Source organism: Budorcas taxicolor, chromosome 3, assembly GCF_023091745.1.
Source record: "Budorcas taxicolor isolate Tak-1 chromosome 3, Takin1.1, whole genome shotgun sequence".
Classification (NCBI taxonomy): domain Eukaryota; kingdom Metazoa; phylum Chordata; class Mammalia; order Artiodactyla; family Bovidae; genus Budorcas; species Budorcas taxicolor.
In genome coordinates, this window is record NC_068912.1 from 113,477,164 (window position 1) to 113,495,486 (window position 18,323).

Consider the following 18,323-nt stretch of genomic DNA (forward strand, 5'->3'; position numbering starts at 1 on the left):
GGCTGGAGAGGAGGTCAAACTGAGCCACGAGCACAGTGAAGGTGGCGACAGTGATGCTGAGAACTGAGTCAAAGAGGAAGGGACTGAGTGCATCCCCACGCCTACCACAGCCCAGTCACCAGCCCTGCGTTTCTATGGTGCAAGCCATGGCTTTCCTCATAGTTACAGAGTCTGCTTATATGAACCCTGAATTGTTGCTGTTGTTGAGTTGCCAAGTTGTGTCCAACTGTTTGTGGCCCCATGGACTGTGGCACACCAAGCTTCCCTGTCCTTCACTATCTCCTGGAGCTTGCTCAAACTCATGTCCATGGAGTCAGTGATGCCATTCAGGCATCTCATCCTCTGTCGTCCCCTTCTCCTGCCCTCAATCTTTTCCAGCATCAGGGTCTTTTCCAATGAGTCAGTTCTTCTCATCAGGTGGCCAAAATATTGGAGCTTCAGTTTTAGCATCAGTCTTTCCAGTGAATATTCAGGGTTGATTTCTTTTAAGATCGACTTGTTTCATTTCCTTGCTGTCCAGGGGACTCTCTGGTCTCTTCTCCAGCACCTCAGTTTGAAAAGCATCAGTTCTTCAGTGCTCAACCTTCCTTATGGTCCAACATTCACATCCATATACAACTACTGGAAAAACCATAGTTTTGTTTATATCAACATTTGTTGACAAAGTGATATCTCTGCTTTTTAATACACTGTCTAGTTTTGTGGGAGTTTTTCTTCCAAGGGGCAAGCATGTTTTAATTTTGTGGCTACAGTCACCATCCGCAGTGATTTTGGAGCCCAGGGAAATAAAATCTGCCAGTGTTTCCCGTTTCCCCCATCTATTTGCCACGAAGTAATCTCACTGGATACCATGATCTTAATTTTTGAGTGCTGAGTTTTAAGCCTGCTTTTTCACTCTCCTCTTTCACCCTCATTAAGAGACTCTTTCATTCTTCTTCATTTTCTGCCATGAGAGTGGTGTCATCTGCATGTCTGAGGTTGTTGATATTTCCCCTGGCAATCTTGATTCCAGCTTGTGATTCATCCTGTGTGGCATTTCACATGATGTGTTCTGCATATAAATTAGGTAAGGAGGATGACAATATACAGCTTTGACATAATCATTTCCAATTTTGAACTAGTTTGTTGTTCCATGTCCAGTTCTAAGTGTTGCTTCTAGACCTGCTTACAGGTTTCTCAGGAGGCAGGTAAAGTGGTCTGGTATTCCCCTCTCTTTAAGAGTTTTCCACAATTAATTGTGATCCACACAATCAAAGGCTTTCAAGTAGTCATGAAGCAGAAGCAGATTTCTTCTGGAATTCACTTGCTTTTTCTATGATCCAGTAGATGTTGGCCATGTGATCTCTGGTTCCTCTGCCTTTTCTAAATTCAGCTGTACATCTGGAAGTTTTTGATTCACATATTGCTTGAAGGATTTTGAGTATTGCCTTGCTAACATGTGAAATAATGGCACCCCACTCCAGTACTCTTGCCTGGAGAATCCCAGGGATGGGGGAGCCTGATGGGCTACTGTCTATGGGGTCACACAGAGTTGGACATGACTGAAGTGACTTAGCAGCAGCAGCAACATGTAAAATGAGCACAGTTGTCCAGTAGTTTGAAGATTCTTTGGCATTGTCTTTCTTTGAGATTGGAATGTAAACTGAACTTTTCCAGTCCTGTGGCCCTTGCTGAGTTTTCCAAATTTGCTGGTGTATTAAGTGCAGCACTTTAGCAGCATCAGTTTTAGGATTTGCAATAGCTCACCTGGAATTCCATCACTTCCAATAGCTTTGTTTAGAGTGATTCTTCTAAGGCCTGTTTGACTTCACACTGCAAGATGTTTGGCTATAGATGAATGACCACAATTTTGTGGTTATCTGGTGATTAAGACCTTCTTTTTGTATAGTTTTGTGTAGGTTCCTCTGTGCATGGACTGTTCCAGGGCCAGAAAACTAGAGTAGGTTACCATTTCCCACTCCAAGGGATCTTTAGACACCCAACCTAGGGATTGAATCCCTGTCTCTTGTGTCTCCTGCATTTGTAGGAGAATTCCTTACCACTGCACCATCTGGGAAGTCTTGAACATGAACTATAGATGTAATAAAGATCCAGAATAATGCGCTCTTCAGTCCCCACACAGATCAGTGGAAGTCTATGCGGTCCGCATCAGAAGAGGATTCAGAGAGCTTGCACGGAGGCATGGGGTCGTCCCTCCTGTCCAAAGTGAAGCAGCCCTGGAGTCTGGCATCCTCTGAACCCCACTGTCATTACAAAGAGCTGCCTTGCCCATTGATGATTTAGATAACAGGGAGTTCTATTCCATGAGGCAGAGAAAGAATTCTAAGCAGCCCTTCTGCGGTTGTCCTCAAGGATCCTTCCAGATGTTTCCATATCGGGCAGCTGTTCAGACAGACTCTCTCCTGAGCAGTGCATGAGGTGTTCAGTGTGTAACAGGAAGAAACCAGAGAGCCACCATCCCCTCCCTGCTGAGAGAAGGCTGTTCTCTTGATGTTATATGTTTCCCTGGATGTGCTCCGTGTTCACCCATGATGGGGGGAAAGAGTTTGAAGAGTTCTCAGATAAGGTCACATGCAGCAGCGGTTCTGGGTGGGGACTGGGGCAGAGGTGACGCCTCAGAGTTCAGTCCAGCTCCAGAGAACATGGTTAGCAGAGAGGTAGGAGGCGACAAAGGGAATGGACAGGCAAAGCCTTGCTTTGAATCTTGGATGAAAAAGAAGAGAGTGAACTAGAATGCTCCCCAGAGGAAGCAGCAGGTCAGAAGAGTTTTTCCAAGATAACGGGAGTGGGGTAACCATTCCCTGGGTGAAATCACAGGTGATGAAACCCAGGCATGGACTTATCCTGTAATGATTAATGTAAGGCGGGCACACTGCCTTCCAATGACATGCCATTTTGCTTAAGTAACTTGATGATAAAACAAAGATAAGGTAACAAATATAGGTGGCACAGCCCCACCAGAGACTCTAACTTCTGGTTTGTGCAGAGATGGCCCTGGGACTGCAGCTTCGGCGGCAGGTGTTGGCTGGACTCCTGCTCTGTGTGTGTGTCGGGCAATGGGCCGAGGCTGGGAAGGTGCTGGTGGTCCCCATGGAGGGCAGCCACTGGCTCAGCATGCGGGAGGCCGTGCGGGACCTCCACGCCAGAGGTCACCAAGCAGTGGTCGTTGCTCCGGAGGTGAACATGCACATCAAGGCAGAGGACTTTTTCACTGTGAAAGCCTACGCCGTTCCCTACACACAGGATGTGTTTGATTCCATCGTGAGGACTCATATTCATGTGTTTTTCCAAAGAGTACATTTTCTTACAATGTTTTGGGAAGCTATGGCAACTTTGAAAAATGTGTCTTTGCTCTTTGCAAGATCTTGTGAAGCACTATTGCATAACAAGGACCTGATCAGAGACCTGAATGCCAGTTCCTTTGATGTGGTTTTAACGGACCCTGTTCACCCCTGCGGGGCAGTGCTGGCTAAGTACCTGTCCATTCCTGCTGTGTTTTTTTTGCGTTTTATTCCCTGTGACTTAGATGTTGAGGGCACAGCATGCCCAAACCCTTTCTCATACATTCCTAGGTTATTAACAAAAAATCCAGACCGCATGACATTCTTCCAAAGGGTCAAGAACATGCTCTACCCTCTGGCCCTGAAGTACATTTGCCAGATTACCTTTACTCCTTATGCGCGAATGGCCTCTGAGCTTCTTCAGAGAGAGGTGTCGCTGGGGGAGATTCTTGCCTCCGGATCCGTGTGGCTGTTCAGAGGAGACTTTGTGATGGACTACCCACGGCCGATCATGCCCAACATGGTGTTCATTGGGGGCATCAACTGTGCCAACAGGAAACTGTTATCTCAGGTGTGTACTGCGGCTTTTATTCAGTCAGTGTTCCAAGTGGAACAAATTCTTTTAATTAAAGATATTTTAAAAACTTTTACACCACACTGCAAATTAGGCCCTTGCAGTGAAATGGACGGTTCCAATCACTAGACCAACAGGGAATTCCCAAGTGGAACATATTTTAAAACAACAGCCTACTTTCACATGCTTACTTATTTACTGATCTTTCTAAAGATTTCTACCTCTCATCTCCTTCACACACTCTTTGGCGAGATCCATAATTAAAGTGCTCCAGGAGTGTAGGTTTGTGATGGACTTTGAGACAAATGAGAGGCAGGGGTGAAGGTACATAGTAGGTTTGACAAGGAATGGAGTGATTTGACCATGATTGCCCTTTCCAACAGCATCTGTTGTAATGGTTGTGCAGTTTTCTGAATCTAGTAGGAGCCAAGAACTTGAGCTGTGAATGCATCCATCATGGGTTTTTTGCTTGAGGGTGTTCAATTGGAGGAGGAAAGAACTGGCAAACTGCATTTATTGCCCTGATACTTCATTGAGGTATTGTCTTGGAAAGGTATTGGGTGTGGTCACTGGAGAGCTCAACCCCAAAAGGAAGCAGAAGTTTCAGAGAGGTTGAATAAATAGAGTGGAAGGGAGAGAAGACCGGAGATGGAAGTCGGGCTTTCTGTGATCAGAGAGAGGAACAATTGAGCCCAGGTTTCTTGAGATGGAGCTGTGCTGACCAGAAGCTGGGGCCTGGGGTAAAATGGGGGGATGTACAGAGTTGAATGGCATGTCAGATAGGTCTTCAGCATGGGCCACTGAGGTCCTCAAAGGCTAGTGGTGGGGGCTGGAGAGGAGGTCAAAGTGAGCCACGAGCACAGTGAAGGTGGCGACAGTGATGCTGAGAACTGAGTCAAAGAGGAAGGGACTGAGCGCATCCCCATGCCTACCGCAGCCCAGTCACCAGCCCTGCATTTCTATGGTGCGAGCTACGGCTTTCCTCATACTTTCAGAGTCTGATCCTATTAACCCTGAATTATTGTTGTTGTTGTTCATTTGCCAAGTTGTGTCCAACTGTTTGTGGCCCCATGGACTGTGGCACACCAAGCTTCCCTGTCCTTCACTATCTCCTGGAGCTTGCTCAAACTCATGTCCATGGAGTCAGTGATGCCATTGAACCATCTCATCCTCTGTCTTCCTCCTGCCCTCAGTCTTTCCCAGCATCAGGTCCTTTTCCAATGAGTCAGTTCTTCTCATCAGGTGGCCAAAGTATTGGAGCTTCAGTTTTAGCATCAGTCTTTCCAGTGAATATTCAGGGTTGATTTCTCTTAGGATTGACTGGTTTGATTTCCCTGCTGTCCAGGGGACTCTATGGAGTCTTCTCCAGCACCACAATTTGAAAAGCATCAGTTCTTCAGTGCTCAGCTATCTTTATGGTCCAACATTCACATCCAATATGGCTGCTGGAAAAACCATAGGTTTGACTATATCAACTTTTGTTGGCAAAGTGATGTCTCTGCTTTTTAATATACACTCTAGTTTTGTCATAGCTTTTCTTCCAAGGAGCAAGTGTCTTTTAATTTTGTGGCTACATTCACCATCTGCAGTGATTTTGGAGCCCAAGGAAATAAAATCTGCCAGTGTTTCCACTTTCCCCCCATCTATTTGCCATGATCTTAATTTTTGAATGCTGAGTTTTAAGCCTGCTTTTTCACTCTCCTCTTTCACTCTCATTAAGAGACTCTTTCATTCTTCTTCATTTTCTGCCATGAGAGTGATATCATCTGCATATCTGAGGTTGTTGATATTTCCCCTGGCAATCTTGATTCCAGCTTGTGATTCAAGCTGTGTGGCTTTTCAAATGATGTACTCTGTATATAAATTAAATAAGAAGGATGACAATCTACAGCTTTGACATAATCATTTCCCAATTTTGAACTAGTTTGTTGTTCCATGTTCAGTTCTAACTGTTGCTTCTAGACCCACATACAGGTTTCTCAGGAGGCAGGTAACGTGGTCTGGTATTCCCACCTCTTTAAGAATTTCCCACAGTTTGTTGTGATCCGCACAATCAAAGGCTTTCAAATAGTCATGAAGCAGAAGGAGATTTTTTTTCTGGAATTCCCTTGCTTTTTCTATGATGCAGTGGATGTCGGTAATTGATCTCTGGTTTCTCTGCCTTTTCTAAATCCAGCTTGTACATCTGGAAGTTTTTGATTCACCTATTGTTTGAAGGATTTTGAGTATTGCCTTGCTAACATGTGAAATGAGCAAAGTTGTCCAGTAGTTTGAACATTCTTTGGCATTGTCTTTCTTTGAGTTTGGAGTGTAAACTGACCTTTTCCAATCCTGTGGCCCTTGCTGAGTTTTCCACGTTTGCTGGTGTATTAGGTGTAGCACTTTGGCAGCATCAATTTTAGGATTTGCAATAGCTCAGCTGGAATTCCATCACCTCCAGTAGCTTTGTTTACAGTGATTCTTCTAAGCCCTGCCTGACTTCACAGTGCAAGATGTTTTGCTCTCGCTGAGTGACCACACCTTTGTGGTTATCTGATGATATAGACTTTCTTGAATAGTTTTGTGTAGGCTCCTCTGTCTATGAGCTATACCAGGGAGAAAACTGAGTGAGTTACCATTTCCTACTCCAAGGGATCTTCCGACATCCAACCTAGGGATTGAGCATTCGTAGGAGAATTCTTTAGCACTGCACCATCTGGGAAGTCCTTAACATAATCTATAGATGTAATAAAGATCCAGAATAATGTGCACTTCAGTCCCTACACAGAGCAGTGGAAGCCTAGTGGGGTCTGCATCAGAGGAGGATTCAGAAAGCCTGCACGGAGGCGGGGGGCTGACCCTCCTGTCCAAAGTGAAGCAGCCGTGGAGCCTGGCGTCCTCTGAACCCCACTGTCATTACAAAGAGCTGCCTTGCCCACTGATGATTTAGATAACAGGAAGTTTTATTCCACGAGGCAGATAAAGAATTCTCAAGCAGCCCTTCTGTGGTTGTCCTCAAGGATCCTTCCAGATGTTTCCATATCGGGCAGCTGTTCAGACAGACTCTCTCTGGGGAGTGCAAGAGGTGTTCAGTGTGGAACAGGACCAAACCAGAGAGCCACCATCCCCTCCCTGCTGAGAGAAGGCTGTTCTCTTGATGTTATATGTTTCCCTGGATGTGCTTGGTATTCACCCATGATGAGGGGAAAGAGTTTGAAGAGTTCTCAGAGAAGGTCACATGCAGCAGCTGTTCTGGATGGGGACTGGGGCAGAGGTGACTCCTAAGTGTTGAGTCAAGCCCCAGAGAACATGGTTGGCAGAAAGGTAGGAGGTGACCAAGGGAATGGACAGGCACAGTCTTGCTTTGGCAATCAGATGAAGAACAAGAGAATGAACTAGAATGCTCCCTAGAGGAAGCAGCTGGTCAGAGAGCTGTTCCAAGATAAGGGGTTAACTGTTTCCTGGGTGAAATCAGAGGTGATGAAACCCAGGCATGGACTTATCCTGTAATGATTAATATAAGGCGGGCATGCTGCCTTCCAATGACATGCCATTTTGCTTAAGTGACTTGATGATAAGATAAAGATATGGGAACAAATATAGGTGGCACATCCCCACCAGAGACTGTAACTTCTGGTTTGTGCAGAGATGGCTCTGGCACTGCAGCTTCGGCGGCAGGTGCTGGCTGGACTCCTGCTCTGTGTGTGTGTCGGGCGATGGGCTGAGGCTGGGAAGGTGCTGGTGGTCCCCATGGAGGGCAGCCACTGGCTCAGCATGCGGGAGGCCGTGCGGGAGCTCCACGCCAGAGGTCACCAGGCAGTGGTCGTTGCTCCGGAGGTGAATATGCACATCAAGGCAGAGGACTTTTTCACCACGAAAACCTATGGTATTCCCTACACACAGGAGAAACTGGATTCCCTCATGAAGACTCATGTACATCTGCTCTTTGAAAAAGTACATTGGGTAACGATGTTTTTGAAAACTATGGCATCTTTGAAAAACGCGTCTTTGCTCTTTGAAAGGTCTTGTGAGGGGCTGCTGTATAACAAGGATCTTATCAGGCACCTGAATGCCAGTTCCTTTGATGTGGTTTTAACAGACCCTGTTCACCCCTGTGGGGCAGTGCTGGCTAAGTACCTGTCCATTCCTGCTGTGTTTTTTTTGAGGCAAATTCCATGTGACTTTGATGTTGAGGGAACAGCATGCCCAAACCCTTTTTCTTATGTTCCTCGGTTGTTAACAATGAATCCAGACCGCATGACATTCTTCCAAAGGGTCAAGAACATGCTCTACCCCCTGGCCCTGAAGTACATTTGCCAGGTTACTTTCACTCCTTATGCACGAATGGCCTCTGAGCTTCTTCAGAGAGAGGTGTCGCTGGGGGAGATTCTTGCCTCTGGATCCGTGTGGCTGTTCAGAGGAGACTTTGTGATGGACTACCCGCGGCCGATCATGCCCAACATGGTGTTCATTGGGGGCATCAACTGTGCCAACAGGAAACCGTTATCTCAGGTGTGTACTGCTTTGTTCAATCAGTGCTCCCAGTGGAGCACAATCTTTGAATTAAAAAATTAAAAAAAAATTTTTCACCTCACTGCAACCTAAGACTCTTGCGAAATGGACAGTTCCAATCACTAGACCATCAGGGAATTCCCAAGTGGAACATATTTAAAAAGAACAGCTTACTTCCACATGCTTACTTATCTACTGATCTTTCTCCGATTTCTACCTCTCATTCTCCTTTGAACAGTCGGTGGTGAGATCCATTATTAAAGTGCTCGAGAAGGGTAGTGTAGGTTTGTGATGGACTTTGAGACAAATGAGAGGCAGGGGTGAAGGTCCGTATTAGGTTTGACAAGAAATGGGGTGATTTGACCATGATTGCCCTTTCCAACAGCATCTGTTGTAACGGTCATGCTGTTTTCTGAATCTAGTAGGAGCGAGGAACTTGAGCTGTGAATGCATCCATCATGGGTTTTTTGCTTGAGGGTGTTCAATTGGAGGAGGAAAGAACTGGCAAACTGCATTTATTGCCCTGATACTTCATTGAGGTTTTGTCGTGGAAATGTATTGGGTGTGGTCACTGGAGAGCTCAACCCCAAAAGGAAGCAGAAGTTTCAGAGAGGTTGAATAAATAGAGTGGAAGGGAGAGAAGACCGGAGATGGAAGTCGGGCTCTCTGTGATCAGAGAAAGGAACAATTGAGCCCAGGTTTCTTGAGATGGAGCTGTGCTGACCAGAAGCTGGGGCCTGGGGTAAAATGGGGGGATGTACAGAGTTGAATGGCATGTGAGATAGGTCCTCAGCATGGGCCACTGAGGTCCTCAAAGGCTAGTGGTGGGGGCTGGGGAGAAGGTCAAAGTGAGCCACCAGCACAGTGAAGGTGGTGACAGGGATGCTGAGAACTGAGTCAAATAGGAAGGGACTGAGCACATCACGACGCCTACCGCAGCCCAGTCACCAACCCTGCTTGTCTATGGTGTGAGTCATGGCTTTCCTCTTACTTTCAGTGTCTGCTTATATTAACCCTGAATTATTGTTGTTGTTGTTCATTTGCCAAGTTGTGTCCAATTGTTTGTGGCCCCATGGACTGTGGCACACCAAGCTTCCCTGTCCTTCACTATCTCTTGGAGTTTGCTCAAACTCACGTCCATGGAGTCAGTGATGCCATTCAACCATCTCATCCTCTGTCTTCCTCCTGCCCTCAGTCTTTCCCAGCATCAGGTCCTTTTCCAATGAGTCAGTTCTTCTCATCAGGTGGCCAAAGTATTGGAGCTTCAGTTTTAGCATCAGTCTTTCCAGTGAATATTCAGGGTTGATTTCTCTTAGGATTGACTGGTTTGATTTCCCTGCTGTCCAGGGGACTCTATGGAGTCTTCTCCAGCACCACAATTTGAATGTATCAATTGTTTGGTGCTCAGCCTTCTTTATGGTCCAACATTCATGTCCGTACATGGCTGCTGGAAAAACTGTAGCTTTGGCTATATCTACTTTTGTTGGCAAAGTGATGTCTCTGCTTTTTAATATGCTGTCTAGTTTTGTGATAGCTTTTCTTCTAAGGAGTAAGCGTCTTTTAATTTTGTAGCTATAGTTGAATGGCACGTCAGATCTGCGGTGATTTCGGAGCCAAAGGAAATAAAATCTGCCAGTGTTTCCTCTTTTTCCCCACCTATTTGCCATGAAGTAATGGCACTGGATACCATGATCTTAATTTTTGAATGCTGAGTTTTAAGCCTCCTTTTTCTCTCTCCTCTTTCACCCTCATTAAGTGCTTTCATTCTTCTTCATTTTCTGCCATGAGAGTGGTGTCATCTGGATATTTGAGGTTGTCCATTTTTCTCTGGGCAATCTTGCTTTCAGCTGTGATTCAAGCTGTGTGGCGCTGATGTGCTCTGCATATAAATTAAGTAAGGAGGATGACAATATACAGATTCGACATAATCATTTCCCAAGTTTGAACTAGTTTGTTGATCCTTGTCCAGTTCTAAGTGTTGCTTCTAGGCCTGCATACAGGTTTCTCAGAAGGCAGGTAACGTGGTCTGGTATTCCCATCTCTTTAAGAATTTTCCACAATTTGTTCTTATCCACACAGTCAACGGCTTTAGAGTAGTCATGTAGCAGAAGTCGTTTTTTTTCCGAAATTCCCTTGCTTTTTCTATGATCCAGTGGATGTTGGTGATTTGATCTGGTTTCTCTGCCTTTTCTAAATCCAGCTTGTACATCTGGGAGTTTTTGATTCATATACTGTTCAAGCCTAGGTTGAAGGATATTGAGCATTACCCTGATCACATGTGAAATGAGCACATTTGTCCAGGAGTTTGAACATTCTTTGGCATTGTCTTTCTTTGAGGTTGGAGTGTAAACTGACCTTTTCCAGTCCCGTGGCCCTTGCTGAGTTTTCCAAATTTGCTGGTGCATTGAGTGCAGCACTTCAAGGCATCAGTTTTAGGATTTGCAATAGCTCGGCTGGAATTCCATCACCTCCAATAGCTTTGTTTACAGTGATTCTTCCTAAGGCCTGCTTGACTTCACAGTGCAAGATGTTTTGCTCTAGGTGAGTGACCACAGCTTTGTGGTTATCTGATGATTAAGACTTTTCTTGCATAGTTTTGTGTAGGCTCCTCTGTCTATGGGCTATTCCAGGCAAGAAAACGGAGTGAGTTACATTTCCTACTCCAGGGGATCTTCCAACACCCAAATTAGGAACTGAGTCCTTGTCTCTTGTGTCTCCTGCATTTGTAGGAGAATTCTTTGCCACCGCACCATCTGGGAAGTCCTTAACATGAACTATAAGATATACTAAGGATCCAGAATAATGCGCACTTCAGTCCCAACACGAGGCATGGGGTCGTCCCTCCTGTCCAAAGTGAAGCGGGCCATGGAGCCTGGCGTCCTCTGAACCCCACTGTCATTACAAAGAGCTGCCTTGCCCATTGATGATTTAGATAACAGGAAGTTCTATTCCATAGGCAGAGAAAGATTTCTCAAGCAGCCCTTCTGCGGTTGTCCTTAAGGATTCTTCCAGAAGTTTCCATATCAGGCAGCTGTTCGGACAGACTCTTTCCTGAGCAGTGCATGAGGTGTCCAGTGTGGAACAGGACCAAACCAGGGAGCCACCATCCCCTCCCTGCTGGGAGAAGGCTGTTCTCTTGATGTTATATGTTTCCCTGGATGTGCTCCGTGTTCACCCATGATGGGGGGAAAGAGTTTGAAGAGTTCCCAGATAAGGTCACATGCAGCAGCGGTTCTGGGTGGGGACTGGGGCAGAGGTGACTCCTCAGAGTTCAGTCCAGTGCCAGAGAACACGGTTAACAGAGAGGTAGGTGGAGCCCAAGAGAATGGACAGGCACAGTCTTGCTTTGGGTCTTGGATGAACAAGAGAGGGAGCTAGAATGTGAGGAGGTGGTGCTCTTTTTAGTTTTTCTATGTAAGTGTATTTTCTAGAATTAACTGCATTGGTTCAAATCTTCACTCCCATTTTCCTAGCTGAATGACCTTGACTGGGTGAGTTAACCATGAAGAAAGTGAAAGTCGCTCAGTCATGTCCGACTCTTTCTGACCCCGTGGCCTGTAGAGTCCATGGGATTCTCCAGGCCAGAGTACTGGTGAGTGGGTAGCTGTTCCCTTCTCCAGGGGATCTTCCCAACCCAGGGATTGTCTCCTGCATTGCAGGCGGATTCTTTACCAGCTGAGCCACAAAAGGGAAGCCCAGAGTTAACCATTCTGACCTTAATATTGTCACTGTGAGCACTCAAATATTGTCTATTATCATTACTTAAAATATGCTCAGCAGGAAAAGTTGTGTCATTTGGAGGCATTTAGGTATGTTTCTGCCAAATGAAAGATTACTTACCCTGAAATTCTCAAATGTTATACATGATAATCACAGTCTTACCATTTTTGTTCCAACTAAATTGATTTTACTTTGAGATTTCATCAGTCTTATTTATTTGGTATGTTTTATCCTTAGATGTGACTCCTTTAAATGTTTATGGAAAATTTTTCACAATAGGAAAAATAAAATTTGTAATATTTTTGTTCCTTCTCCTTCATTAGTTTTATGATGGGTTGAAATATTTTATGGGTCCCCTCAAAGAAAGCACTTTTGGATTTGCTCATTCTTTTTACTATTTTTGTTTTCTATTACATTAATTGCAGCCTATTGTTTTTGTTGATGATATCATCTTGTTTCCTCTGTTTTACTTTATAGCTGTTTTTCTAATTTCTTATGTAAGCATTAAGTTCCTTTATGTTTTCTTAATAATGAAGAACTGAAGGTCATAGATAAAACATTCTCCCCATTCCTTAGATTTTGGTATAAATGTCTTTCATTTTCTTTTTTTTAACTTAAATGCATGTTTTTGATTTCTTTTTTAAGTCAGTGAGGTTTTTAAAAATGAGATTGTTTCCTAACTCTCATATTGTTAACATTTGTTGCAACCATCTTTTTGTTAGCTTTTGCAATTATTTTGAATTATAATCGGAGAATGTTTCTTGTGGAGTTACTACTTTAAAAAATGTTAATAGGTTGCTTTATAGTCTAGTACAGAATAGTCCAATAGAAATCTCATGCAAGTCCCATATGTAACTGAAAGCTTTTTAGTAGATATATTAAAAAAAGCAAAAAGAGGGTTAAAATTAATTTTAATTATATGTTTTACTGACTCAAATATATAAAAATACTAACCTTTAAACATATACTCAATATACAAAATTTTCAGATACTTGTTTGTTTTTGTTTCTTTCAGTTTTATTGAGATATAGTTGACAGGCTTCCCTGGAGGTTCAGATGGTAAAGACTCCTCCTGCCGTTCAGGAGACCCGAGTTCCCTCCGTGGGTCGGGAAAATGCCTTGGAGAAGGAAATGGCTACCCACTCCAGTATTCTTGCCTGGCGAATTCCATGCACAAAGAAGCCTGGCAAGCTACAGTCCATGGGGTTGCAAAGAGTCAGACATGACTGAACAACTCACAATTTCGCTTGTCACTTTCCTGTAGAAGCTTACGGTGGACAGCAGAATGATTTGACTTACCTAGATCATGAGGCATTTACTAAAACAAATTTAGTGATCACCCATTAGCTCACATAGACACAAAATTAAAGGGGTTAATGTTGTTAATGTTTTCTGGAGTTATTTCTCCACTGATCTCCAGTAATGTATTGGGCACCTACCAACCTGGGGAGTTCATCTTTCAGTGTCCTATCTTTTTGCCTTTTCTTATTGTTCATGGGGTTCTCAAGGCAAGAATACCGAAGTGGTTTGCCATTCCCTTCTCCAGTGGACCACATTCTGTCAGACCTCTCCACCGTGACCTGTCCATCTTGGGTGGCCCCATATGGCATGGCTTAGTTTCATTGAGTCAGACAAGGCTGTGGTCCATGTGATCCGATTGGCTAGTTGTGTGTGATTGTGGTTTCAGTCTGTCTGCCCTCTGATGCCCTCTCTCAGCGTCTACAGTCTTACTTGAGTTTCTCTTACCTTGGACTTGGGGTATCTCTTCATGGCTTCTCCAGCAAAGCGCAGCTGCTTTCCTGACCTTGGATTCAGGGTAGCTCCTTGCAGTTGCTCCTGCGCCGTTGCAGCCACCACTCCTGTGCTCAACATTCAGAAAACTAAGATCATGGCATCCCCCTATCACTTCATGGCAAACGGATGGGGAAACAGGGGAAACAGTGGCTCACTTTATTTTTGAGGGAGGGGGGGTTCCAAAATCACTGCAGATGGTGATTGTAGTCATGAAATTAAAAGACGCTTACTCCTAGGAAGGAAAGTTATGACCAACCTAGACAGCATATTAGAAAGCAGAGACATTACTTTGTCAACAAAGGTCCATCTAGTCAAGGCTATGGTTTTTCCAGAAATTACATATGGATGGGAGAGTTGGACTATAAAGAAAGCTGAGCGCCGAAGAACTGATGCTTTTGAACTGTGGTGTTGGAGAAGACTCTTGAGAGTCCCTTGGACTGCAAGGAGATCCAACCAGTCTATTCTAAAGGAGATCAGTCCTGGGTGTTCATTGGAAGTACTGATGTTGAAGCTGAAACTAATACTTTGGCCACCTGATGAGAACAGCTGACTCATTGGAAAAGACCCTGATTCTGGGAAAGATTGAAGGCAGGAGGAGAAGGGGACGACAGAGGATGAAATGGTTGGATGGCATCACCGACTCAATGGACGTGGGTTTGGGTAGACTCCGGGAGTTGGTGATGGATAGGGAGGCCTGGTGTGCTGCGGTTCATGGGGTTGCAAAGAGTCGGACACGACTGAGCGACTGGACTGATACTGAATGTTGTTAATTACATCCCTATGTTTATTTCTCGTATAGCTCCACGTTTGTACCCTGAGACTGTCTGCATGCCATCCCCCTCCCCGCGTCTCCTGCCGCTGTAGCCACAAATCTGGTTTCTCTTTCTATGAGCTTGCTTGCTTTTGTAGCATGGTTGGCCTGCAGCACTGTGTTTCCTCCTGTTATGCAACTTAGTGTTTCAGTACTTTGATCCACTTCAAAATAATCACCACAATAATCCAGCTGTGATATTCATCATAGAAATGTATTACATAACTATTGACTGTATTTCTCACACTCCTTTCATACCTGTGACATTTATTTTGCAGCTGAAAGTTTGTATTTTAGTCCCCCTCAGCCTTCTCTCTCCTTCCCTCACTCTCCTGCTTTTGGTCAACTACCTGTTTGTTCTCTATGAGTCTGTTTTTGTTCATTTGCTTTGCCTTTTATTTTTTGTATATAAGTGAAATCATGCAATATTTGTTTTTCCCTGACTTATTTCACTAAGCTCGATACCCTCTGGGTCCATTCATGTTGTCACAAATGACAGGATTCCTGTCTTTCTTATGGCTGAGCAATACTCAGTAGCCAATATTCTTGACTGAAGTAAACAAGGCTGCAATGAACATAGGGGTGTCTATATGTTTTCTAATTAATGTGTTTTGGGGTATTTGTTTGGATAAATACCCAGGAGTAGAGTTGCTGGATGATATGACAGTTTTATTTTTAACTTTTTAAGAAACTCCATACTGTTTCCATAGTGACTGCAACAATTTACATTGCCCACAACAGTGCTCTAGAGTTCCCCTTTCTCTACATCCTCGCAACCTTTGTTATTTACTGTCTTTTTGATAATAGCCATGCTGACAGGTGTGAGGTGATAATTCCTTGTTTGATTTGCATTTCTCTGGTGATTAGTGACGTTGAGCATCTTTGCACGTGCCTATTGGCCCTTTGTATGTCTTCTCTGGAAAAATGTCTCTTTCAGTCTCAGTCCATTTTTAATCATGTTATTATTATTAATTTTTGGTTTATATTGGCTTGTATGATTTCTTTGTGTCTTTTGGATATTAACCTATTATCAGATATATTATTTGCAAAGGTCTTCTTCCATTCCGAAAGTCACCTTTCCCTTTTGTTTGTAATTTTCTTTGCTGTTCAAAAGATTTTAGTTTGATAAAGTCCCATTTGTTTATTTTACTTTTGTCTCTCTTGTCTGAGGAATCATATCCCCCAAAAATGTAATAGTAATATTATTAATAATAATATTAAAAAAAGTTAAAAATGTTACTGTCTTATGTCTTCTACCCGAAGTTTTATGGCTTTAGGTCTTTAATCTATCTTGAATTCATTTTTGTTCATAGTGTGAGAGAGCAATCCAGGTTGATTCTTTTGCGTGTAGCTGCCCAGTTTTCCCAATACCATTTACTGAAGAGGCTATCGTTCCCCCATTGTATATTATCACCTCCTTTGTTGTAGATCAGCTGTGATATAGATCTGAAGTTACTTCTGCTCTATATTCTGGTCCACTGATATATGTGTCTGTTTCTGTGTCAGTACCTCACTGCTTTGATCACTGTAGTTTTGTAGCATAGTTTTAAACCAGGAAGCATGATTCCTTCATTTAGACTCTTTTTTAAAAAACTGAAATGTAGTTAATTTACAACGTTGTGTTAGTTTCTGTCATACAGCAAAGTTGTTCATATATATATTCTTTTTCATTAGAGATTAATAGAAGGTATTGAATATAGGTCCCTTTACTATACGTAGGAACTTGCTATTTGTCTCTTGTATGTATAGTGATGTGTAGCTGCTAATCCCAAGCTCCTAATTTAACTCTCCCTTCTCTTTCCTTTTGGTAACGAAAAATTTCTTTTCTATGTCTGTGAGTCTGTTTCTCTGGAAAAATAAGTTCGTTTGTATCATTTTTTAGGTTCCACGTATAAGTGATACCACGTGACATGTGTCTTCATCTGATTGTTTCACTTAGTATGATAATCTCTAAGCCCCATCCCTGTTGCTGCTCCAGTTCTGTTCTTTTTTCTCAAGATTTTTTTGGTTACTCAGTCTTTTATGCTTCCATAAAAATTTTAGAATTATTTTTTCTTGTTCTTTGAAAAATGCCATTGGTGTTTTGATAGATACTGTGCTGAATCTGTAGCTTGCCTTGGGTAGTATGGTCATTTTAATAATGTTAGTTCTTTCAATCCATGTATCCACAGTGTATCTTTCTTTTTGTGTCAGCTTCAGTTTCTTTCATCAGTGTCTTATAGTTCCTGGAGTATAGGTCTTTAACCTTCTTAGATTTATTCCTAGGTGTTACATTCTTTTTGATATGATTGAAAATAGGATGGTAATATTGTTAATAATTTCTTTTCCTGATGGCTCACTGTCAGTGTATAGAAATGCAGCAGATTTCTGTATAATAATTTTGTAGGCCTTAAGATTGCTGATTCACTGATGAGTTCTAGTAGTTTTTGTGGTGATTTTAGGATTTTCTATGCGTAGTGAGTATCGTGTAATCTGTGAAAAGTGACAATTTTACTTCGTCCTGTCAACACCAATCCCAAAGCTTGTGTCATCCTGCTGTGCCGGGGTCCAGCCCCGGTGGATCCAGGGTAATTTGAAGTGGGGATGGAGTCAGCGTCCTAGGAATTAATTGCTTAATTAAAGATATGGAGGGAGATTAGAAAGAAGTACTGTGGTAGGAAAATACTAGTGGAGAAAAAGAAGCTGGATAAGTTGATTTACCTGGAAAACCAATAAAACTCCAAGACAAGGAATTTGCACCATCTACGTAGGCCACCGGCGCCCACTTGAATAGCAGAGGGTGCCCCGCCTTGGGCTCCCTCTCACGTGGGTCTTAGAAGCCAGGGCAAGTAAGTAGACATGGCGAGCCTCCACCCTCCAGGTGGGAATTCAGCCAGAAAAAAAGAGAATGAGAAAAGACCACATGGGGGAAACCAGTCTTTCCAGGAACTGGTCCGTTGTCTTTATTTTTCAGGTTCACTTATATACTCTTTGTTATATATAGGGATGAATACAGAGTCACCTGGGGTCAGCAGACCTGACCTTTATCAAAATCAGGTGCTTCATATAAATGTATACAAAAAGGTCTTTAAAGGTTTTACATCATCTTCTGCCAGCAGGCCTGCTAACATTTTATGACCTTTCTTTCTGATGACGACCAGAAACTTATTTTCCAGGGGTGATTTTTCTTAAACCAGGCACCACCCTCCGAAGGTACCAGATAAAGTTGCATTCCTATAGGGTGAGGGTGTTGTGGGTTACAATTAAGAAAGGAATTTACTTAGCCTAAGGTTTAACATGATTAATCTTAAAGGTTAATACTTATTTCTCCTATATGTTAGTTATATTCATTATAAGGGCAGGGAATATGGAGATTTAGCAGCAAACATTGGCCCAATAAATGAAAAACCCTTCACCAACATGTTTTTATCTTTAAAAAAACCTAATGCTAACTAAGACTTTCAAAATACTCCAAACTCTCTGTGCTGTTTATAGTTGAGAGGTTATAAACAATCAAGTATATAGTAGCAAGAGTGTGGATAATCCTGTCACACAAGCTAGTCTGCCAGCAGAGAGGTTTGACCTGAGACACCATTGTCTCACCCAGGAATTTTTATTAACTGGAGCTGTAGGTTAACTCCTTCTCCGAGAGAGGTGGTGGGGGACGGCGCCC

General features: G+C 43.3%; 2 protein-coding genes across 2 annotated transcripts; both read left to right on the forward strand.

Moving 5' to 3' along the window:
* The first annotated feature begins 2,988 nt into the window (after window positions 1-2,988).
* LOC128045632 (UDP-glucuronosyltransferase 1A3-like) lies at window positions 2,989-3,984 on the forward strand. Its single transcript, XM_052638087.1, has one exon. It carries the CDS (start codon window positions 2,989-2,991, stop codon window positions 3,982-3,984), a length of 996 nt encoding a protein of 331 aa, XP_052494047.1.
* A 3,498-nt stretch (window positions 3,985-7,482) lies between these two features.
* LOC128045633 (UDP-glucuronosyltransferase 1A3-like) lies at window positions 7,483-8,409 on the forward strand. The gene has a single exon (XM_052638088.1). The coding sequence runs from the start codon at window positions 7,483-7,485 to the stop codon at window positions 8,407-8,409; it is 927 nt and encodes a 308-aa protein (XP_052494048.1).
* The last annotated feature ends 9,914 nt before the right edge of the window (window positions 8,410-18,323 follow it).